The 16,980-nt window shown below is 36.0% G+C and overlaps 1 protein-coding gene across 2 annotated transcripts; it reads left to right on the top strand.

The window, feature by feature from the left end:
• The first annotated feature begins 2,141 nt into the window (after positions 1-2,141).
• Positions 2,142-11,767, top strand: LOC105452642 (J domain-containing protein). 2 transcript variants are annotated; one of them, XM_011693933.1, is made up of 5 exons: positions 2,142-2,280; positions 3,523-3,797; positions 5,925-6,026; positions 6,141-6,257; positions 6,793-11,767. In XM_011693933.1, the coding sequence occupies exons 1-5, from the start codon at positions 2,178-2,180 to the stop codon at positions 7,012-7,014; spliced, it is 819 nt and encodes a 272-aa protein (XP_011692235.1). In that variant the 5' UTR covers positions 2,142-2,177; the 3' UTR covers positions 7,015-11,767. The 2 variants fall into 2 exon arrangements, with proteins under 2 accessions (XP_011692235.1, XP_011692236.1); XM_011693934.1 differs by lacking the exon at positions 2,142-2,280 and having other exon boundaries at positions 3,437-3,797.
• Positions 11,768-16,980: the final 5,213 nt, after the last annotated feature.

Genomic DNA, 16,980 nt, shown 5'->3' with positions numbered 1-16,980 from the left:
GATAGAAAAAAAGAGCAGTTTCTTTTTACATGTTTTTTTTGTTAGCGATATTTTTGCCATTTTATCAAAAAATGTTTTTATTCCGTCATGGAAAAATTGAGAAAAATAAACATATATTGCAATCGAAAAAAATATTTCACGAAACTTGACCATTTTACTTGGGGGAAACTTTAGGAATGCAACCGGCTCCAACAATACAGGCGTCTAACATGTGTAGGCCAAATGGTCATACATTTCTTCACGATAAACTATTGAATGCTGCTACCCACCGACATCTATTTTTCATTTCGTTTTCGCATGACATGCTGGTTATGCACTCACTGAATTTTCAGGCCATGGCCTATTTCTGCGAAATCACGGTAAATAAGTATTTGTGTCCTTTTAATTGTATTGATTTTAAAATACTGATATTTTGATAAGAGAAATGTTACAAGATTCTTATTGTATAACATTAATTGAATAATTATAAGAATAGAGACCGTGTGCTAATTAAACTTATGATTGAGATACAAAATTTATTGACAGATAATATATAATTTATTATCAACAGACATAAATATTAAGTAATGCGTCAAGGAATAAACATCGTAAAATTATCTATACTCCCGCAATCATTACAGTAAACACATTAAAATTATCATTTTAACAATTATAATGCTTTACTCAATGATCATTCTTAAATTTGATAATTTATTACAAATTTTATGAATTAAGCTTGAGAGAAATATATATTTCTGTAACATTAACATACATATTAATATAAGTTTTAATATTTAACATGACACAATCATCTCACGAATGAATATTCATTCGATGCAAACAGATATTTATTTAAAAATAAATATTGAAGTAAGCATTACATATGAATCTTTTTATTCGTGCGTACGTTAAATTGTTGAATTTCATTATTTACATCGTTGATTGTGAGAGGATGCGTCAGAGTTGAAACAGTGGCATTAGCAGTTGTAAATGAAAGTGCCGGCGATCCCTGTTCTGTTGTCTCCACGCAGGAGCAAGAGGAATGCATAATTGATCCATACATTCATTCACGTTTCGACGTATCTCTCTCCTCTCTCTCTCACTCGTTCTCTTCTCTTGATTCTTGAGAGGGATTTGAATTTCCAATCAAGTTTCCGCGTCCCTCCGAGCACAACAAACATTTGTGCTTAGCGTTGTCTAGCAAATCAAATCTCTTTGGGTGATGAATTCATTAGACAGTAGAAATACATATGACAATCTAGCTAACAGTAGTGCGACGCATTTAAGGATGTATGTGATGTATCTCAAAACATTACGAAAAATATAAAAATTTTACAGATTGTTCTGTTAATACATCTGAGCAACTGTGCAAAATTTGAGCACGATTCTCTTATTAGTTTAAAAGTTATTTAAATAAAACTGCAGCGAAATATGGATATTACGCTGCATAAGCCATTTCATCTATGCGACTTGACAGCATTTCACAGTAAACATTTGTGACATCTGTCATTTGAATAGGAAAGGTTATTGTCGATACTTTTTAATTTTTGGCGACGCAAATAGTTATTTTTATGTAATATTCATTTTCCTTTTTAACGATATATATTTATTATTTTTTGACATTTTAGATTTACGAGATTCAAAGCACATTATACTCGAAGCTCTTTCTACACTTGAAGCTTGATAAAATAAATAACTTTATATTACATAAGAAGTTAAATTTTCGTGAAATAACATAATTTTTCATGTCTTCAAAAATAGAAATATTTATAATTAATATTTTTTTTAATCAACGATAAAAAATTTTGGTCGTGAATATGCCCTGAAATCAACTGTACGAAACAAAATAGTGAATAATTTATAAGATGATTATTGGTCATTACGAGAAATGACTGCTGATATTTTACATTCCAAACATCCTTACATTTCCAAATATTCTTATATTTTTCTACAAAAAATTAAAGCCATGTGACTCAGTCTGCTCCGAGATGCTCGCCACTGGCACGGCCGTGCTCGATAATAATTCAACAAACAATTGGTTCACCGTTACAAATACCGGAGAATGAACAAGCCGCGCTAATCCCGCTTCCACCGTCGGTAAAGTCGCGATATACGGAGGTTCAAGGTTGTTTAACCGCGAGTGAAAGCCGCGAGTCTCCGGAGTGTGTGCGGCGGGACGCGCGGGAGCTCAATGTCCCATGGTGCTCCTTGCAACACGTACGACCGCGTATTCCGAAGCGAAACCGCCTGCGGTCCGACGCTGCGGAGAATCTGTCGGGACTGGTCTCTTCGACGGCGCCCGTAAGTGTTTCACCACGGTTTCCACGCGATAAAAAGAAGCGACAGCCGTTAGCCTCGAAAGCGATTTCAAGAAATCTCGGCGATAACGGTAGGCTTACGTAAGAGCGAATATGCACGATCGTTATATCGTCGATTCATTGGCAGGCGTTGATAAACGCGCTTTGCGCCGAGTCGATTTGGTATTTAAAATATGCTCAAACAAATATGCGCACGTGAATGTAATTATCTGGTTCTGGGATAGCGTGAACTCTCTCTCCGTCTCACTTTCTCTCTTTCTCTCTCTTTCTCACAAAAACGGAGACAGGAAAATTATTAATTAAATTTCTCTCATATATCACCACATTTTTTTTTACTGGTGTATTAAGTAGGTTTTATATTTCCTACATATGATCCTCTCTGCCAAAATCAATGGCACGATCACTTTCACGACGAAATGGTATAGCATATTTCACGTTGAAGATCGCTAAAGATCGATCTTTCAGATAGTTCATGTACTGGAAAATGCTTTTTAAAATTGCAAAGATTTTCTTTTATCGAAGAATGACGCAATAGGCAATTGCGATTGTATGTTCGTAACGTTCATAATTACTTTTTCAATTTATGCATTTGCTCGCGAAGTGACCTTCGCTCTGCGGACGGCTGTAGGTGCGTGGCGTAAGGCGCGGGAATTAACTCAATATCGAGAGGAAAATGAGTTATCCTTCGGATCTGGTTTAGTTCAGTCCGAAGGAACGAGTAACGGTACATGAGAAACCTCATTTATTTCAATGTACATCAAAAAAGAGATCCCACGTAATTTCTCACGATAATCTCGCTTTTCTAACACCATAAATCTCTATATAATCCTTGCAACCGGGGAACTCAGTCTCGGAGAAGATCGCTTTGAATTCAATTCGACAGTATTTTCGGCCCAACGAATGGGACATGAATTTTGGAGAACAATAAATTATATGAAGATCCTAAGGAGGATACACGTACGATTTAGTTCCTTTTCGAGACGAGGCGACGGGGACGCAAGGGTGCAATCGCTAGCCGCAACTGCGCAGTGGTGCGAATTGCGCGCTTCGCGAAGAGGGTGCCGGCTCGGGACGGCGAGTACGCAGTCGCGCGGGATTCCCCGGGAATCGGGTCTTTCCGGGTCTGCGACACGGTTTTCCTCGTACGCGGTTCACTTTGGCGCCCGTGGTAGTCGACGACGCGACGGCGGCGTTCACGGATTGAGCTTGCTCGTTCTCGCAACAGGTGACGGGATCTCTCTCTCTCTCTTTCTCTCTCTCTCGATCGACCGACCGGGTCCACGAAGCGACAGGAAATCTGCGACGAGGAGTCCGGCTGCAACCTATCCTCCGCGTGGCAAACGTCCTCGTGGAATTCCTGAGGGAGCCGAGTGGGAAGGGAGCGTTTCAAGGGGGAGTTTCGGAAGGAGCCGCGCAATGAGTGTCGAGGACGCCATCAATTACTCGCCCAGCGAGGAGGAGGACTATTACGCTCTGTTGTCCTGCGACGAGTCGTCCACGGTGAGACCTATAGCACGTTGGAGCGCGAATTTTTATTACGCCTTACTGAAAACTGAAATCTATGTGTCCCCGTTACATGGATTGATCGCTGCGATACCGTGGGATTTGAATTTCAATGCCGTGTTGACATCCGATGCATACATATTCACAAATTGAAAAAGTAAGACTTAAAAAAACAGTAGGTCATTCGTTATGTGACAAAAAGGCGAAATCGAACCTCGAGAGAGTTAAAGATTGTTTTCCCATCTTCCTTGTTGGTCCTGTTAAGATGAGTCACAAATTAACTCTACGTATTTTGTGAAGCGATTTATTGTTATGTGAGAAATTTTGTTCGCGCTTCTGAACTATTCAGGCTACGGTTTGAGCGACCTGAATTAATTTTTGAATAACTAAGTAAATTATTTCTGTTTGCTTCCTTACGTACACACAGGAAATTTCCTTTAAATTAATTAGAATTCATCAATATTGGTGCATTAAGGCTATTATATTGCTACTATTCGAAGGGTATTATTTTAAATGAAATGTCTTTCAAATAGAGAGCCGAAGATCATTTTTATTTCTTAATTCATTACGAAATGCGAATGCATTATTACTTCTGTCTATCAAATCGCACGTAATGTAGGCGTCGCCCGATCAAGCTTTCATACTTGAAATATTCGTGTCGAGAAACGAGTCCATCGCGAAAATTGTATTAATTAAGGCAAAAATTAGATATTCTCCATTAAAAATCTCTCATTAACATGAAATATAATAAAAAGAGAACGTAAAAATTGTACGTAGAGAAATACTGTCAATCATTTAATATCTTAATTAACTCACATGATTAAAAATGTCAATTAAATAATTAATTTTAATTTGAAATATTGTTAAACACTGCATTATGTAATAACTATACACTGCGTTGTGTATAATCAACTCAATTTGCTTATTTATTAATAGAAATTTAATTTTTAATAATAACTGTTATAATAACTGTTTTAATAATAACTGTATTTTATCTATTTATTACATCACAAATTAGAATCCAGCTTAAAATTCATCGAGTTTTAATATCATCAAAATATTAAAATTGTAAAAACAATAATTTGTGGACATTTTAATTGTCTTACACGCATTTATCGAGGTATTTAATATACATATACGAATCTAATTTTCCACATCTGTACTGAGATGATTAAATTAAACGTCAAGTTGCTTCCGTAATAATTAGATCCCAGAAGGAAATTGCAATTTAAACTCTCCATTAATTGAATTCTCGATCGACACAATTAGGTGTAGTCTCATCTGCTCCTAGTTTACGGTTATGCTGAAGTTGTGCACAACAATATCCATGCTGAAATCAAATCACATCTTTGTGTCAGATCGAGCGCGAGATTATATTGATAGATTTAAACGCTTTCGTTAATCTAAGTCAGTTTTTTTCCATCCAATTACCAACGAAACATTGTTGGTGCGTAAGAAAATCGTATTCGTTGCGATATCACCAAATGTAATTCGAGTGGCTTGAAAATGGATCGTAAATTTCGGCATGATATATTCATTTGATTGTGCACACTTGATCAGCAATAGTAGATAGCGAAAAGTTCAATAGAGATACACGATAATAGAAAGGTCGTTTGCCTCTCAACTCTCCAGTTTACATTTTGTTATCTCGGTCGAGAATTTTTGATAAGAATTCTATCCCCGGTCGATAAATCGCGTTAGCGTATTCGTGACATGTCGTTTTCATCGGCGAGACATTATATGAACGTGATGCAGACGACTGAGACATCCGGACATTCCGTGTTTACAAATCAAATAAATATCAGATGTTACAGTGAAAGTGATTAGATTTAAAAATTATCGAAATTGCACTTTGTTCTTTTTCACAAAGGCTTCGTATTCGTAATTAAAGTTTAACCTTTATATTCTGCAAAATGCCATTATGAAAATCGAATATTTCTGCTTTAATTTAATAAATGTAATACCTTTTCACACCTTTCTGATTTAACTGTATGACGCTTATTGAAATCGAAAGAAAATAGAGAACAACAGGAAAATGCATAATCCCGAAGTAAAAATAAATTAATCCCCCGTTCTCACGAATTGAATGGATGTAGATAGTTTTTATTCAATTTTGAAAATCAGGTCGAGCAGATTACGGCGGAATATAAGGTATTAGCTCTTCAATATCATCCGGACAAGAACGACGGTGACAAGGAGGCCGAAAAGAAATTTCAACAACTAAAGGTACGCCTCTTACACACAGACAAAAAGTTAATTAACTTTAATTGGCTTGTAGTTGAGCCGATTTTGCTTTGTGCACGCAGGCAGAGAGTGAACTTTATTTTGTTTATATCGCAGTACGCAAAAGAGATTTTATGTGATCCCGAAAAGAGGAGCAATTACGACAAATGGCGGAATAGTGGCATCAAGATCAGTTACAAACAATGGGTCGGCATGAAGGAGCATGTGCAGCAGGTGAGGCGTAATAATTGTTGCGGTTATTGTTCACGGTTTTGAACGATAAGCTGCAATTTGTTTGTTTTTTAATACACGTTGGAAAAAGTTAATTTCTTCACACGTGCTGTCAGTTTAATGAAGCGAGCTCGTGAAACGTGTCTCGACTTTCTGTAAATTAACTTTAAATGAATGTTATTAAAACTTTGTTCGAAATGCAGAAAAGTCAAAAGTCAAGAAATCATATATTAAATAGCTATTTATGTTAATAAAGAGAATTTTTGGTTATATTTTGATAATTTAAATATTATATCGATCGTAATTTATCTCGACGTTTATAGTGGAAGGAGCGAGTTTATACTTCCAATCTCTAGTCTCTCCTTGAGTGTTTCTTCTTCGAGAACGGTAGATTGTTTTATCAACTTCGAAACAGAATCTCGCTCTCACTGAAAATAGGAGCGCTCTGCAGCAGCGATAAGGGTCCGCGAGGGTCCCTTTAATTTCACATTCTACGTTACATCCAAGTGAAGTTAACCGGGTCTTCTTCTGTTCACAGACCATGCATTGGAGCACGCCGAAGACAAAGGACAGAATGCTGCCGGATACGACCGAGGAGGCAGGTGGTTCACCGGCTCACCTCAAAGGTCACTCAACAAATGCGCACAGGAGGGCTTCGGAGGGTGGTGCCACGAATCTCTACTACCGTTCGGGCCACGGCGTCCCGTTCTATCAGGAGTCCAACGAGGTTGTCAGTAAGTTTCGCAATTATGAGATTTAAAAGGTCCCCCAGCCGTAATTCTCACCGGAACCGACTCCACTGTACTGGATGCCCTTATGACAACAGGAACATGTTGCATTAGACAAATATCTACCTGATATGAGTGTACGGGGCGTTTGATCGGATCGCGTTGGCGTGTAACATATATATGTATATGCATGAAATGGCGAGTTGAGAGAGAGAAAGAGAGACGCGTGAATATTTCGTCGCTCGTCATCGAGCAATTCGTTACGTTTCTTTCCATTCCGTTTACATGCATGATTTTGCAATCAAGAGACTTTTATTGTTGTTGCGTCACTTCGAATCAAGCTGCGGACGCGACGATCTGTCATCGATATATAGCTTCAAACGATGATCGAGCGCGAGCGTAGATATTTCCTCGGATAGGACTTCAGAAAGTCTAATAAATCTTTATATTGTGTACAATTTTCTATACCGATATATACGGCCAGACGTCTCGCGGATTAATTTCTTCGTCGTTCGGGATGCACGCCAACTCGATTCAATAGATCGCCCTGGTACACGTGTACGTGCTCGCGATCGCGCGTACGTATGTGTCGCCTTCAGATTTATATTTTGTTATACTATACTAAGCACGACGAGAGGAAAGAATCTTCTCGAGGAAATGCGGGAGGAGGACGTTTCGGTATTATTTAAATCCCCTTTCTGAGGTCTCCCGATTAAACGTCCGATCGAATTGCGAATAATTGTGTGTAAGTCGAACCTCTCTCGATCGCGCATTCTATGTGTGTCTCTTGATCTTACGAGATGTTTAGCGAACAGAAGTTAAACGATGTAGTGTCAAGGGCAGTATAGTTTTATCTGTGATCCCGCGAATGAATTTTTCCGCTAGTGGTTAACTGGTCGTTTCAATCGTAAACACACTGGAAGGAAATACTTAAGCGTCCGCCGAAAGCGCTCTTCTTACGAATCCGTTATTTATAATAACGGAATTTTATCGTTATGATTATCAGCCTAAATTAAACATTAATTAATTTATGTATATTAGGTAATATACATACAATCGGTTTCCATATCGCAAATTCAGATAGCCGTTGCTTTCTATGCATTCGTAACTTCCTGTCCTCATTGGCCGAACATATCGACTTTAAGTATCGTATATCCACAAATGCGGTTACATGATTCGACGACGGTGGAATTGCAAAATGATTGAACCAAAATCCCGGACCACAAGCGTTGCAAACGTCGAATTTATCAGATACGATGTCTTAATGGAAAGACGTAACTAAATATTTAGCTCTCTCTCATCAAAATGTAAGATAAAGATATAAAAGTAGAGTAGTTTATATTAAACTGTTACCTAAACTGTTGTCTAAAAGTGCAATGTCTATATTATTATATATTTTGTAAATGTTGCTATTGATTCTGTGAAGCTCTATCCCAGGGTATTGACGTTTCCAACGTTTTCCTCTCTGAGGATTTATTCGATCGACCGTCGTCGCTGTGACATTTCATATAATTTAGAATTTCAATTTCACGAAACGTTGGCTTAACGTTTTTTGCGCGGTATAGAGCTTAAGTATTTCTTTCCGTAATGGAGCAGATCGACGATGGCGCACTTGTACCTGTGTCCGATGTCAAACGCAAGATACATCAATTCTCCTCCGACAATTGCGACGGCTCTTCCCCGTTATGTGTTATAGTCACGTTTTACCTCTCTTTTAAACCGGGAGCGTGTTGAAACCGTCGGGAGTTTCGGCGACTCATTTTTCGACGCTGTAAAGGATACAAAAGAATCTTACGTCATCAGAGAGCAAGGAGAAAGTTATTTTCGTGCATTTTCGCGGCGTCGAGGCGTGAACTTGCCTGAAATTAATTTCGATTTGAGGACCTTTCCCTCCTCGGGAAAAATCACGTGTTCTCGGTGGAAAACGAAAATTAACGCATCGCACTTTTTGCATTCCGACGCGCTCGCGTCTTCTCTCCACGTTCGATGCAGCAGTCGAGACAATTCGTCGGTGAATTGCGTTTGACATATAATTGGAGAATGCCTATTTATAACCGATAATTAATAATAACTTAGTGACAGTTAATCTTGGATGTGTCGATGTGTATAATCTTACAATAATGCGATATAAGCGTTCTCTCTTAGGGGAGCTCGTCCCTCGTTTAAATAACATTAATAACGGCGTCGTTAATGCCCTCCAATTTCGCTTTAAGTATTTCCTAATCGAAAACATGTTGTATCTAGATATCCATGCATCCACGAATCAGATGGTTGATATTAACAAATTTTTGACACATGTGAGAGATCAGACGAAGCAAAAAAAAAACGTAATGTTAAGTTACTTAAAGTAAAGTTAAATACAGTTAGGTGAAGTTAAAAATAAGTAACGATATTATAAATTAATCCGATAAAAAGAATGCAGTTTGGCAGGAATGTCCAGATATAATGTGTTCGATCTGGAAATGATCAAATGGAACTGCAAGACGTTAATGACGTTGAATGTACGTCTTGCCTGAATCGATCGATTTTCCATCTCCACGAAAATAATGTGATCTTTCGTCATCCCTCGTCAAGTCCAAAACATATCACGAGACAGGTCCATTTCGTCTTCTCGATTTGTTTTCGATGGAACAACCCAACGACGAAGGTACATTTTGTTCCGTGCAGAATGAAATAGGAGGATAAGCGGGATAAAATAATTGAAGTGGTTGGATAAATCGAGGGCCAATCTTGTACCTACAACAGGCGTTATATAGTAAAAATGGATAATAAACGACTGGTAAATGTCAATGGAGAAAGGCAAAATCAATACCAACGAGTCCAATGACATTTTTCTATCTCAATTTTAGACTATCATAGACTAACTCTTCTTTTGAGGGATAAATTCTTTTAACAGAAAGGATATGTACGTTGCTCCGGTGATACATACTTTTTTTCTGTAAGTCCTCCCTCAATAAGTAAAATAACGTGATTTCTTGATAAAAATTGAATGATCGAAAAAGGGAAAAGGTCATTTATATCGTCCCCAAGCATTTCAATTTCCCTAACTTGAACCTGAATGTTACGATCCGCTAAGGGATTCGTTGTTGACTGCAATCAATTCTTAATGTCACAAATACTGGAGCAGAGCTAGTAAGGAACCAGGTCAAGTCGTTACTTGTTTACCTTGTCATAGTATATTGAATCGTTCTACTGATTGAAAAGGATTTTCCCCGAAAAGGATATTTTTTGAAATTAAAAAATGGAAAAAGAAATATATAGTGAAAAAGTAAATAAAAATAAACTAAAAAGCTATATGGAGAGAAAAGAAATAGACAAGGAAAATATGAAATTGCAACTTACATATGGGACCGACACTTGTCGCGGGCTCTCGAAAGCCCTGCGCTTTCTTTTGCTATCGTTTCCACTCTCCTTTTAGTTTTCTTACATCCTTTGTTGGGAGACCTAAGAAAATATCTTGCTGCTCGACTTGTCTCCCTATCGGCTCTGTGCAAGCCCGACGTTAGTGCGCGGTCAATCGAATTAGTCGAACACATATAAGCGTCCGCTCGCGCTTCGTCGGATTCGCCGCGCGATCGATCATTCTCTAGAGTCTAGACTTACGAGACGGCGGGATGCACGGCTAAATTTAATGACATATCTGCGACAAGTGAATCGCGTCTGATTACGCCACAAACCGCTGTCGGATACGTACAAACATACATCCGAATTTATCTATGATATTTCGAATAGCGAAAGGGCGTTATCCAATTTTCACAGATTTAATTGTCTCGAAAAACGAAATTTTTCGAAAGAGATTCCAGTTATTACAGTTTTGATCTGTTAAATATAGATTTTTTAAATACTACACTTTATACGAAATATATAAATCTAAATTAATAATCTATATCGGCAATTTTTCATAATGGCTGATGTGACAGAAATATCTGCGATGTGGATTTTTAATATCTCTAATCTTTCATCTTTTTTTTTACGCATATTGAACACGGTGTTTTTTAAAAGATTCTTTCACGAAAAAATTGAGATTGAAGCTTTACTTGGTCAAAAATTGGAACAAAAGTTGTATGAGTAAATCACAAAAACTTTTAATCTCGCCGCGACAGCGACCAAGTTTAGATTAGGTAAAACGGCACCGGGCAACGGCGTTCATAAAATTCCTTCAGTTCCTTAGTTCGACTTCTTTAAGCTCCGAAGAATGTAGCAACTAGGTCGATAAGTCGTAAAGATAAATGAAGATTTTGAAGAAAAAAAAAAAAAAAAAAGATGTAGAGATCGAATATTTTGCCTCTGGCACTGGTAATGTTATCTTCGTGCGCATGTTAGAGGAAAGTAGGAAATATTACTATTTATTGGAAATTAGCATAATTTCGTGCATGCGCGTGCATATGGAAGAGAATAATACCTAAGTCAAAAACTTAACTCGGTCATTATTCTCACATATATTGAGCGAACAAGATCAATTATGGACATGTTAGAGCTAACTAAAAATTAAAATAACGTTGATCAAAATGGACGAAGAGATTGTTCTTATCCACAATCTTATAGCAATCTTTTACTAATATTATTTTATAAGGAAGTGAGGTTCGACGACGGGAAGATTGCACAGGAGCTTTCGCGTGCTCTTGAAAAGTTTTCCATTTTCTAGCACAAGACAAGAGAATAGTGCGGTCGACCGTGCCCGCTGCTGTCGAAAGTCTATTGGACCACCCTGTGTGTATATGTATCTATACCTATATTTTTCTAGGCGAACCCGTGGATTTTTGGTCTGTGTGAAAGAGAGAGAAAGAGAGAGAAAGAAATGTTGTTTACATGACTACATCATACATACCTATTTGTCGTTTACGATTGACCTGTCGCAGGCACCTGAGGGAAAGGTCGAAGTCTGTTCGAACGCCTATCAGTATGATGCTCACGATCAAAGAATCCGATACGTCCCTTTTACGTTACTACACGCGCGTTTACGACAACGTCATGAGATCAGACGGGACTTGCGCGTTCCCTTATGAGGAAAATAAGAGAAGCTTACTCTTCTCCAGAGGATTTTACGATCAATTGAAATGCCAAATTACTTTCCAAGCCAATTTTAAACCGGATAATTAATTACAATCGGGTAAATCTCTAGACACGCAACAGAATTTTATATTATATTCAATAACATCAAACTTTTGCTCTTATATTATACAAAACAGATTTATGAGAAAAACATGTGCATTCTAAAAATCCCCAAATTACATGCTAATAATTTATTATAATTTTGAAAAATTTATCTTTGAATTAGCGTAATTTGAAATTAAATTTTTCAGTTAAATTAAATTAAATTATTTTTTTAAACAAAAGTTATGTTGGCCGCTTTTTTAAACTTTCAACATTTTTTCTGGTGTTTAAATTAAATGTTTAAATTAAAATTTAAAGCACATCAGTTGTTGAAAAATTTTTCTACTTTCGCATTTGTAAATGGCAGATTGTGTCATTGTCGCTCATTAGCCTTTTTTGAACTGATTATGCAACGCTAATTATGTTATCCAATTAACGTTCGCAAATAAATCGATAACTGTTGTTTTTTGCTTCAACGTCTACGACTAATGATCGCAGTTAAATGCTTTGAACAATAATTAATTACAAAAGCGTAAGATATAAATTGGAGTTTTATATTAAAAGAAATAGCGAATCTCTTTTTTTTATGTGTCAATGAATTGACGGCAGAAAACTGATGTTGCATAAATTCAATTACGACTCCTACACATAAATCTTCAAGATTGCTACTTTCACTGATTGTGAGCTGATTGTCAATTAAAAATTAATCACGAAAGTGAAGAAAGATTATCATTTGTACTATAATTTGATTTACATATCGATTAGAAATTGGTTGGAGTACGAGTTGTTAACGGATGAGAAAATTCCGAGTTTGTTAAAAATGATAGTTATTTCAAGAAATATTATTATTGCTGATAAAATAAACACGAATGGTTTCGTGTCAATATGACTTGCGCAACTTACTGATTGGTAAAGAGAACTTTCGATCGTTCTCATGAGTCGTGCAAGTTTTATGCGTGTGTGGCAGTATGGATGGAATTATAGATTGTGTGTAAGTGTCTATATGCAGTTAAATGCGTAACCAAATACATATGTTGTATATTCGTCTCGCGCTGGTCGACGCGGCGATGTATTACTCGTACCAATAAAAAATTCAATAAATGTGTTTAATTATGAAATACCATTCCGCACTTTAATAACTTTTAACGTTTAATGATACGTCTCGCTGTTATATCAGATACAGTAACATTCTGTTAATAATCGCAGATTACTAACGAATCGATATTCCCTTGACAAGCAATTTATTAGACAATTATTTTGATAAATTAAATACTTTTAAAGTTAATATATGGTATACATATTTTTTAATATATATATTTCTCTTCGTAGGAAATAAAATAGATGTAGAGATCAGTACTTTGTCAAATATTTCATAATTTGTATTATTTGTAGTTGAAACATTTTTGAAACAATTTTTGTTTTTATTATTTTTAATCGCATTTTTAATTCTCTTCTCGTTCTTTTCACAATCTAAAAATATATCGCTTTATGTAACACGGATGTTTATAATCCTGTTTGAAATAATAATTTATCGATCTCATTTTCAACGTAATTCGTTAAGGAAATTAGCCGTTTTCAGGTTAATCGGATGATGGTGTTACAGCAGTATGCCGATAATCGTCAAGCTGCAGATAACAAAGTGATTATTGTTGTTTCGTCCCCTGTTATTCCACCGTACATCCCCTAAATGGAATGAAAGGTAATGTCTCTCAGTATGTGTATTTTCAGCCATTAAAGCAAAAATTAATATTTGAAAATGCAATTAATTTAAGTTTATTGATTTAATGCATTGTCTATATTGATCTAATGATATCTATTGGTCTAATGCAATTGATTTATGTCTAATTGATAAAATTTATTTCCAACTAGCTAAAAGTCATGTAACGAAAAATATCTACAACATATAAAGTAAAATGTTACGTAATGCAAAATAGTATTTTATACAAATTTAGATTTCTCGTTTTTCTCACCGTGCTTTTTAATCAAATGTTAAAATTTTAAACAATGCAAAAACATTCTGCAAAAACGTGGAAATGCACTTGCAGATCGTTATCGATTTAAATAATTCGCGTTTTTCTTTCAGCTGGCTCCCATTTTTTACTTTTATCCGTTGTGTTCGATTTGGCGCATACTGTTTTCGTAAGTTGTACGAGAGAAAACTTTGTATTTTCCATATAGAATAACGCGAGGCCCGGCGCGCCGCGCCGTATGATTGGGAACTGGAGCGAAACATTTGCTTCTCGCTTCGAAGGCTTCTCCGTAATTTCGGTCGTTTATCTGACAGCTGCCTTCGGCTTGATTTCTGTTCATATATCATGCAGAATATATCTAAAATGCATGGGCGGGGGGTATTTAAGACGTGTCAAATTTCAAACTCAATTTCCTTCTTTTAATCTCGTCTTTTTTAGTCATGCCTATAGAAAATTCAAGCAATGTCGGCAAAAAATTTAACTGAATAATAGATAAACATTAATTGAACGGTGATAGTCGAAATTTATTTGCATCATACTTCATCTGAATAAAAAAATCCATTTGTTCAGCACGATATAAGCGAACTGTTAATTATTTCGGATATATACTTGATGCTCATTTCGCTTTTATACGTGAATAAAGTTTGACCATTCAAAATTGTCTGGAGACACTTTCCGAGCAGCCGCCCACCAGGTATACCATTGGGATCGCGTATTTCGCTGTGTACCAGTTTCCGTATAAATCCATTCTTTCATTCGCCTCGAGGGCCGCGTATAAATACCACTCTACCTGTCCACGTAACAGCATAGAACGCACATCCCTCCACTGAACTGCAAACAGCCCTTTGAATGCCATTATCCTGCCTACGTTGTTACTACTTAACGTCGCGTCCGCAAGTGTGGCTGCGTTAGATAACGAGAGCTGGCCGTTGTTCCCGATCGGTTTTGCCCGACAACGGCTGTCTGTCGGGACGCCGAGTCCGTGCAGTCTGTATGTCAATTTAAACTTTGACCTACCAGCACCATTCCGCGCCGTTTACCATAGACCCACCTACGCCTCTCTCTTTAACCTTCGTGCACTATCGCCGAACTGTCTATTTTGCTCGACTAGAATTTAATATATCCCCCTTTTTTTTATGTCTTTCGGACATAATTATCTCGGCGCGAAAAGGAAGAAAAAATATTATGATTACGGAGTAAACGTGTAATATATTATTTATACTACAGAAATTTTTTAAAAATAATAAATAGCGAATAGATTATACTAGTAAATGAATCGCATTTGAAGAATGTCTTCCATTTATTTAAATAATATTCGTCTAGTCTCATTAACTAAATAATACTGCTATATAGTTAGGTTTTCTTCTCGTTTCGAAAAAAAAGTTGCCTCTACGAGAAACGAGGCACAGTGATGCGCTTTGCTACGTTAATCTGTATCGACACAAGCGGAAGGGAAATACGCAACTAGGAAGGAGGGCAAATCGATATTGTCGCTCTGCCGTGAGTCTGTATACACATGGAGAGGAGCGAGCGTTATATACGCTTGTGGTACAGCTCCGTGAAGTTACGTTTAGCAAATCTCACGATAAACGCGTCTCGATAATGTTGGAGAAAAAAAGAAATTTCTTCTTTATTGTCATTATTTTCATAATTATCTTTATTATTATTATCATTATCACTATTATCTTCTTTTTCTTCCCATTTGAAGATATATATATCTTTTTAAAAAGACGATGCTGTCTACTGCTCCTTTTTTCTGTGTTTTTTTTTCTTATTTTGAAAAATTTTGGAAACATTTGCAGAAATGTGAGATATATCACAATGACGTTTTTACTTGTGTGAAACGTCATCTAGGTTGATTTCTGCTCTTCAGAACAGAACCTCGCAGCACTGTTGATAAAATCATTGATGACGAGCGTTAAGCCGACTATTTTAGTTCGTGTGACTGCAAATGTTATTTTAGTTATTGCTGAGATATTTATGCAATTTAAAATTTGATATCGATAGTTGATATTGTTAATATCTTTAATAAATCTTCGAAACTTGATATTTTTAACAGTATCTCATTATCGATGAAATACTGAGCTCTGTACTGTGACGTCCTCTTGACTAACACGCGGCAAACAAGAAGCTGAAAATCAAATGAATATTAAACGATAACTGAAAAATATAGTTGCATAAAAATATATGTAACATATTGCAGAAACAATGGGTATAAATGAGTATAAATTGTACGAAATATTAATTGTAAAATTATTGAAACATTGAATGATCGATAATGTTAATGTTTTCAAACCATTATCAAGCTTGAGACGAACGTTCTTTAAACGATTGATACGAACACCGACGGATGATAAATAAAGACCGCTAGTTTTATGGGAGTAGCGCAGAAAAATACTGCAGAGAATATAATAAGTCGAAGCAAACATTTAAATTCAACAAGCGTTGATACAACAACGATTCCGAATAAAGAAAAAAACTTCAAGATTTTTAAGATAAATTTCAAGACTCGCTTTGAAATTCCTATTTTATCCTGACTTAGAATATTGATCAAAATTCAATACCTAGTTTTGAAATAATTACAATTATAAAACATGTTCCTAAATATATCCATGTATTATTAAAGATTTTTTTATAGTTTATATTTTAAATAATTAAAAGATAAAAAATTATAAGATATATCCAAAATAATTATTCGCTTATTAGGTAACGATAGAGAACTGAAATCTAGAATATCTTTATAATAAAATTAAAATACAAGCAAAGATTTAACATGATATAAGCAATGTCATTTTTTTAAATTTCAAAATTAATGTCAAAAATACATCTATATACTTTTAATAATCTTCAATTTTATGTAATCCGACTTTGAGAAATTTTAATGTTACAGGTACGCCATTTACAAGATTTTTTTTAAATTAAGCTTTTTGAAAC

This window comes from Wasmannia auropunctata, unplaced genomic scaffold, assembly GCF_000956235.1.
Source record: "Wasmannia auropunctata unplaced genomic scaffold, wasmannia.A_1.0 LD336026.1, whole genome shotgun sequence".
Taxonomy (NCBI): Eukaryota; Metazoa; Arthropoda; class Insecta; order Hymenoptera; family Formicidae; genus Wasmannia; species Wasmannia auropunctata.
Note: the sequence above shows the minus strand (reverse complement) of the source record. Positions and strands in the feature narration are given on the sequence as shown.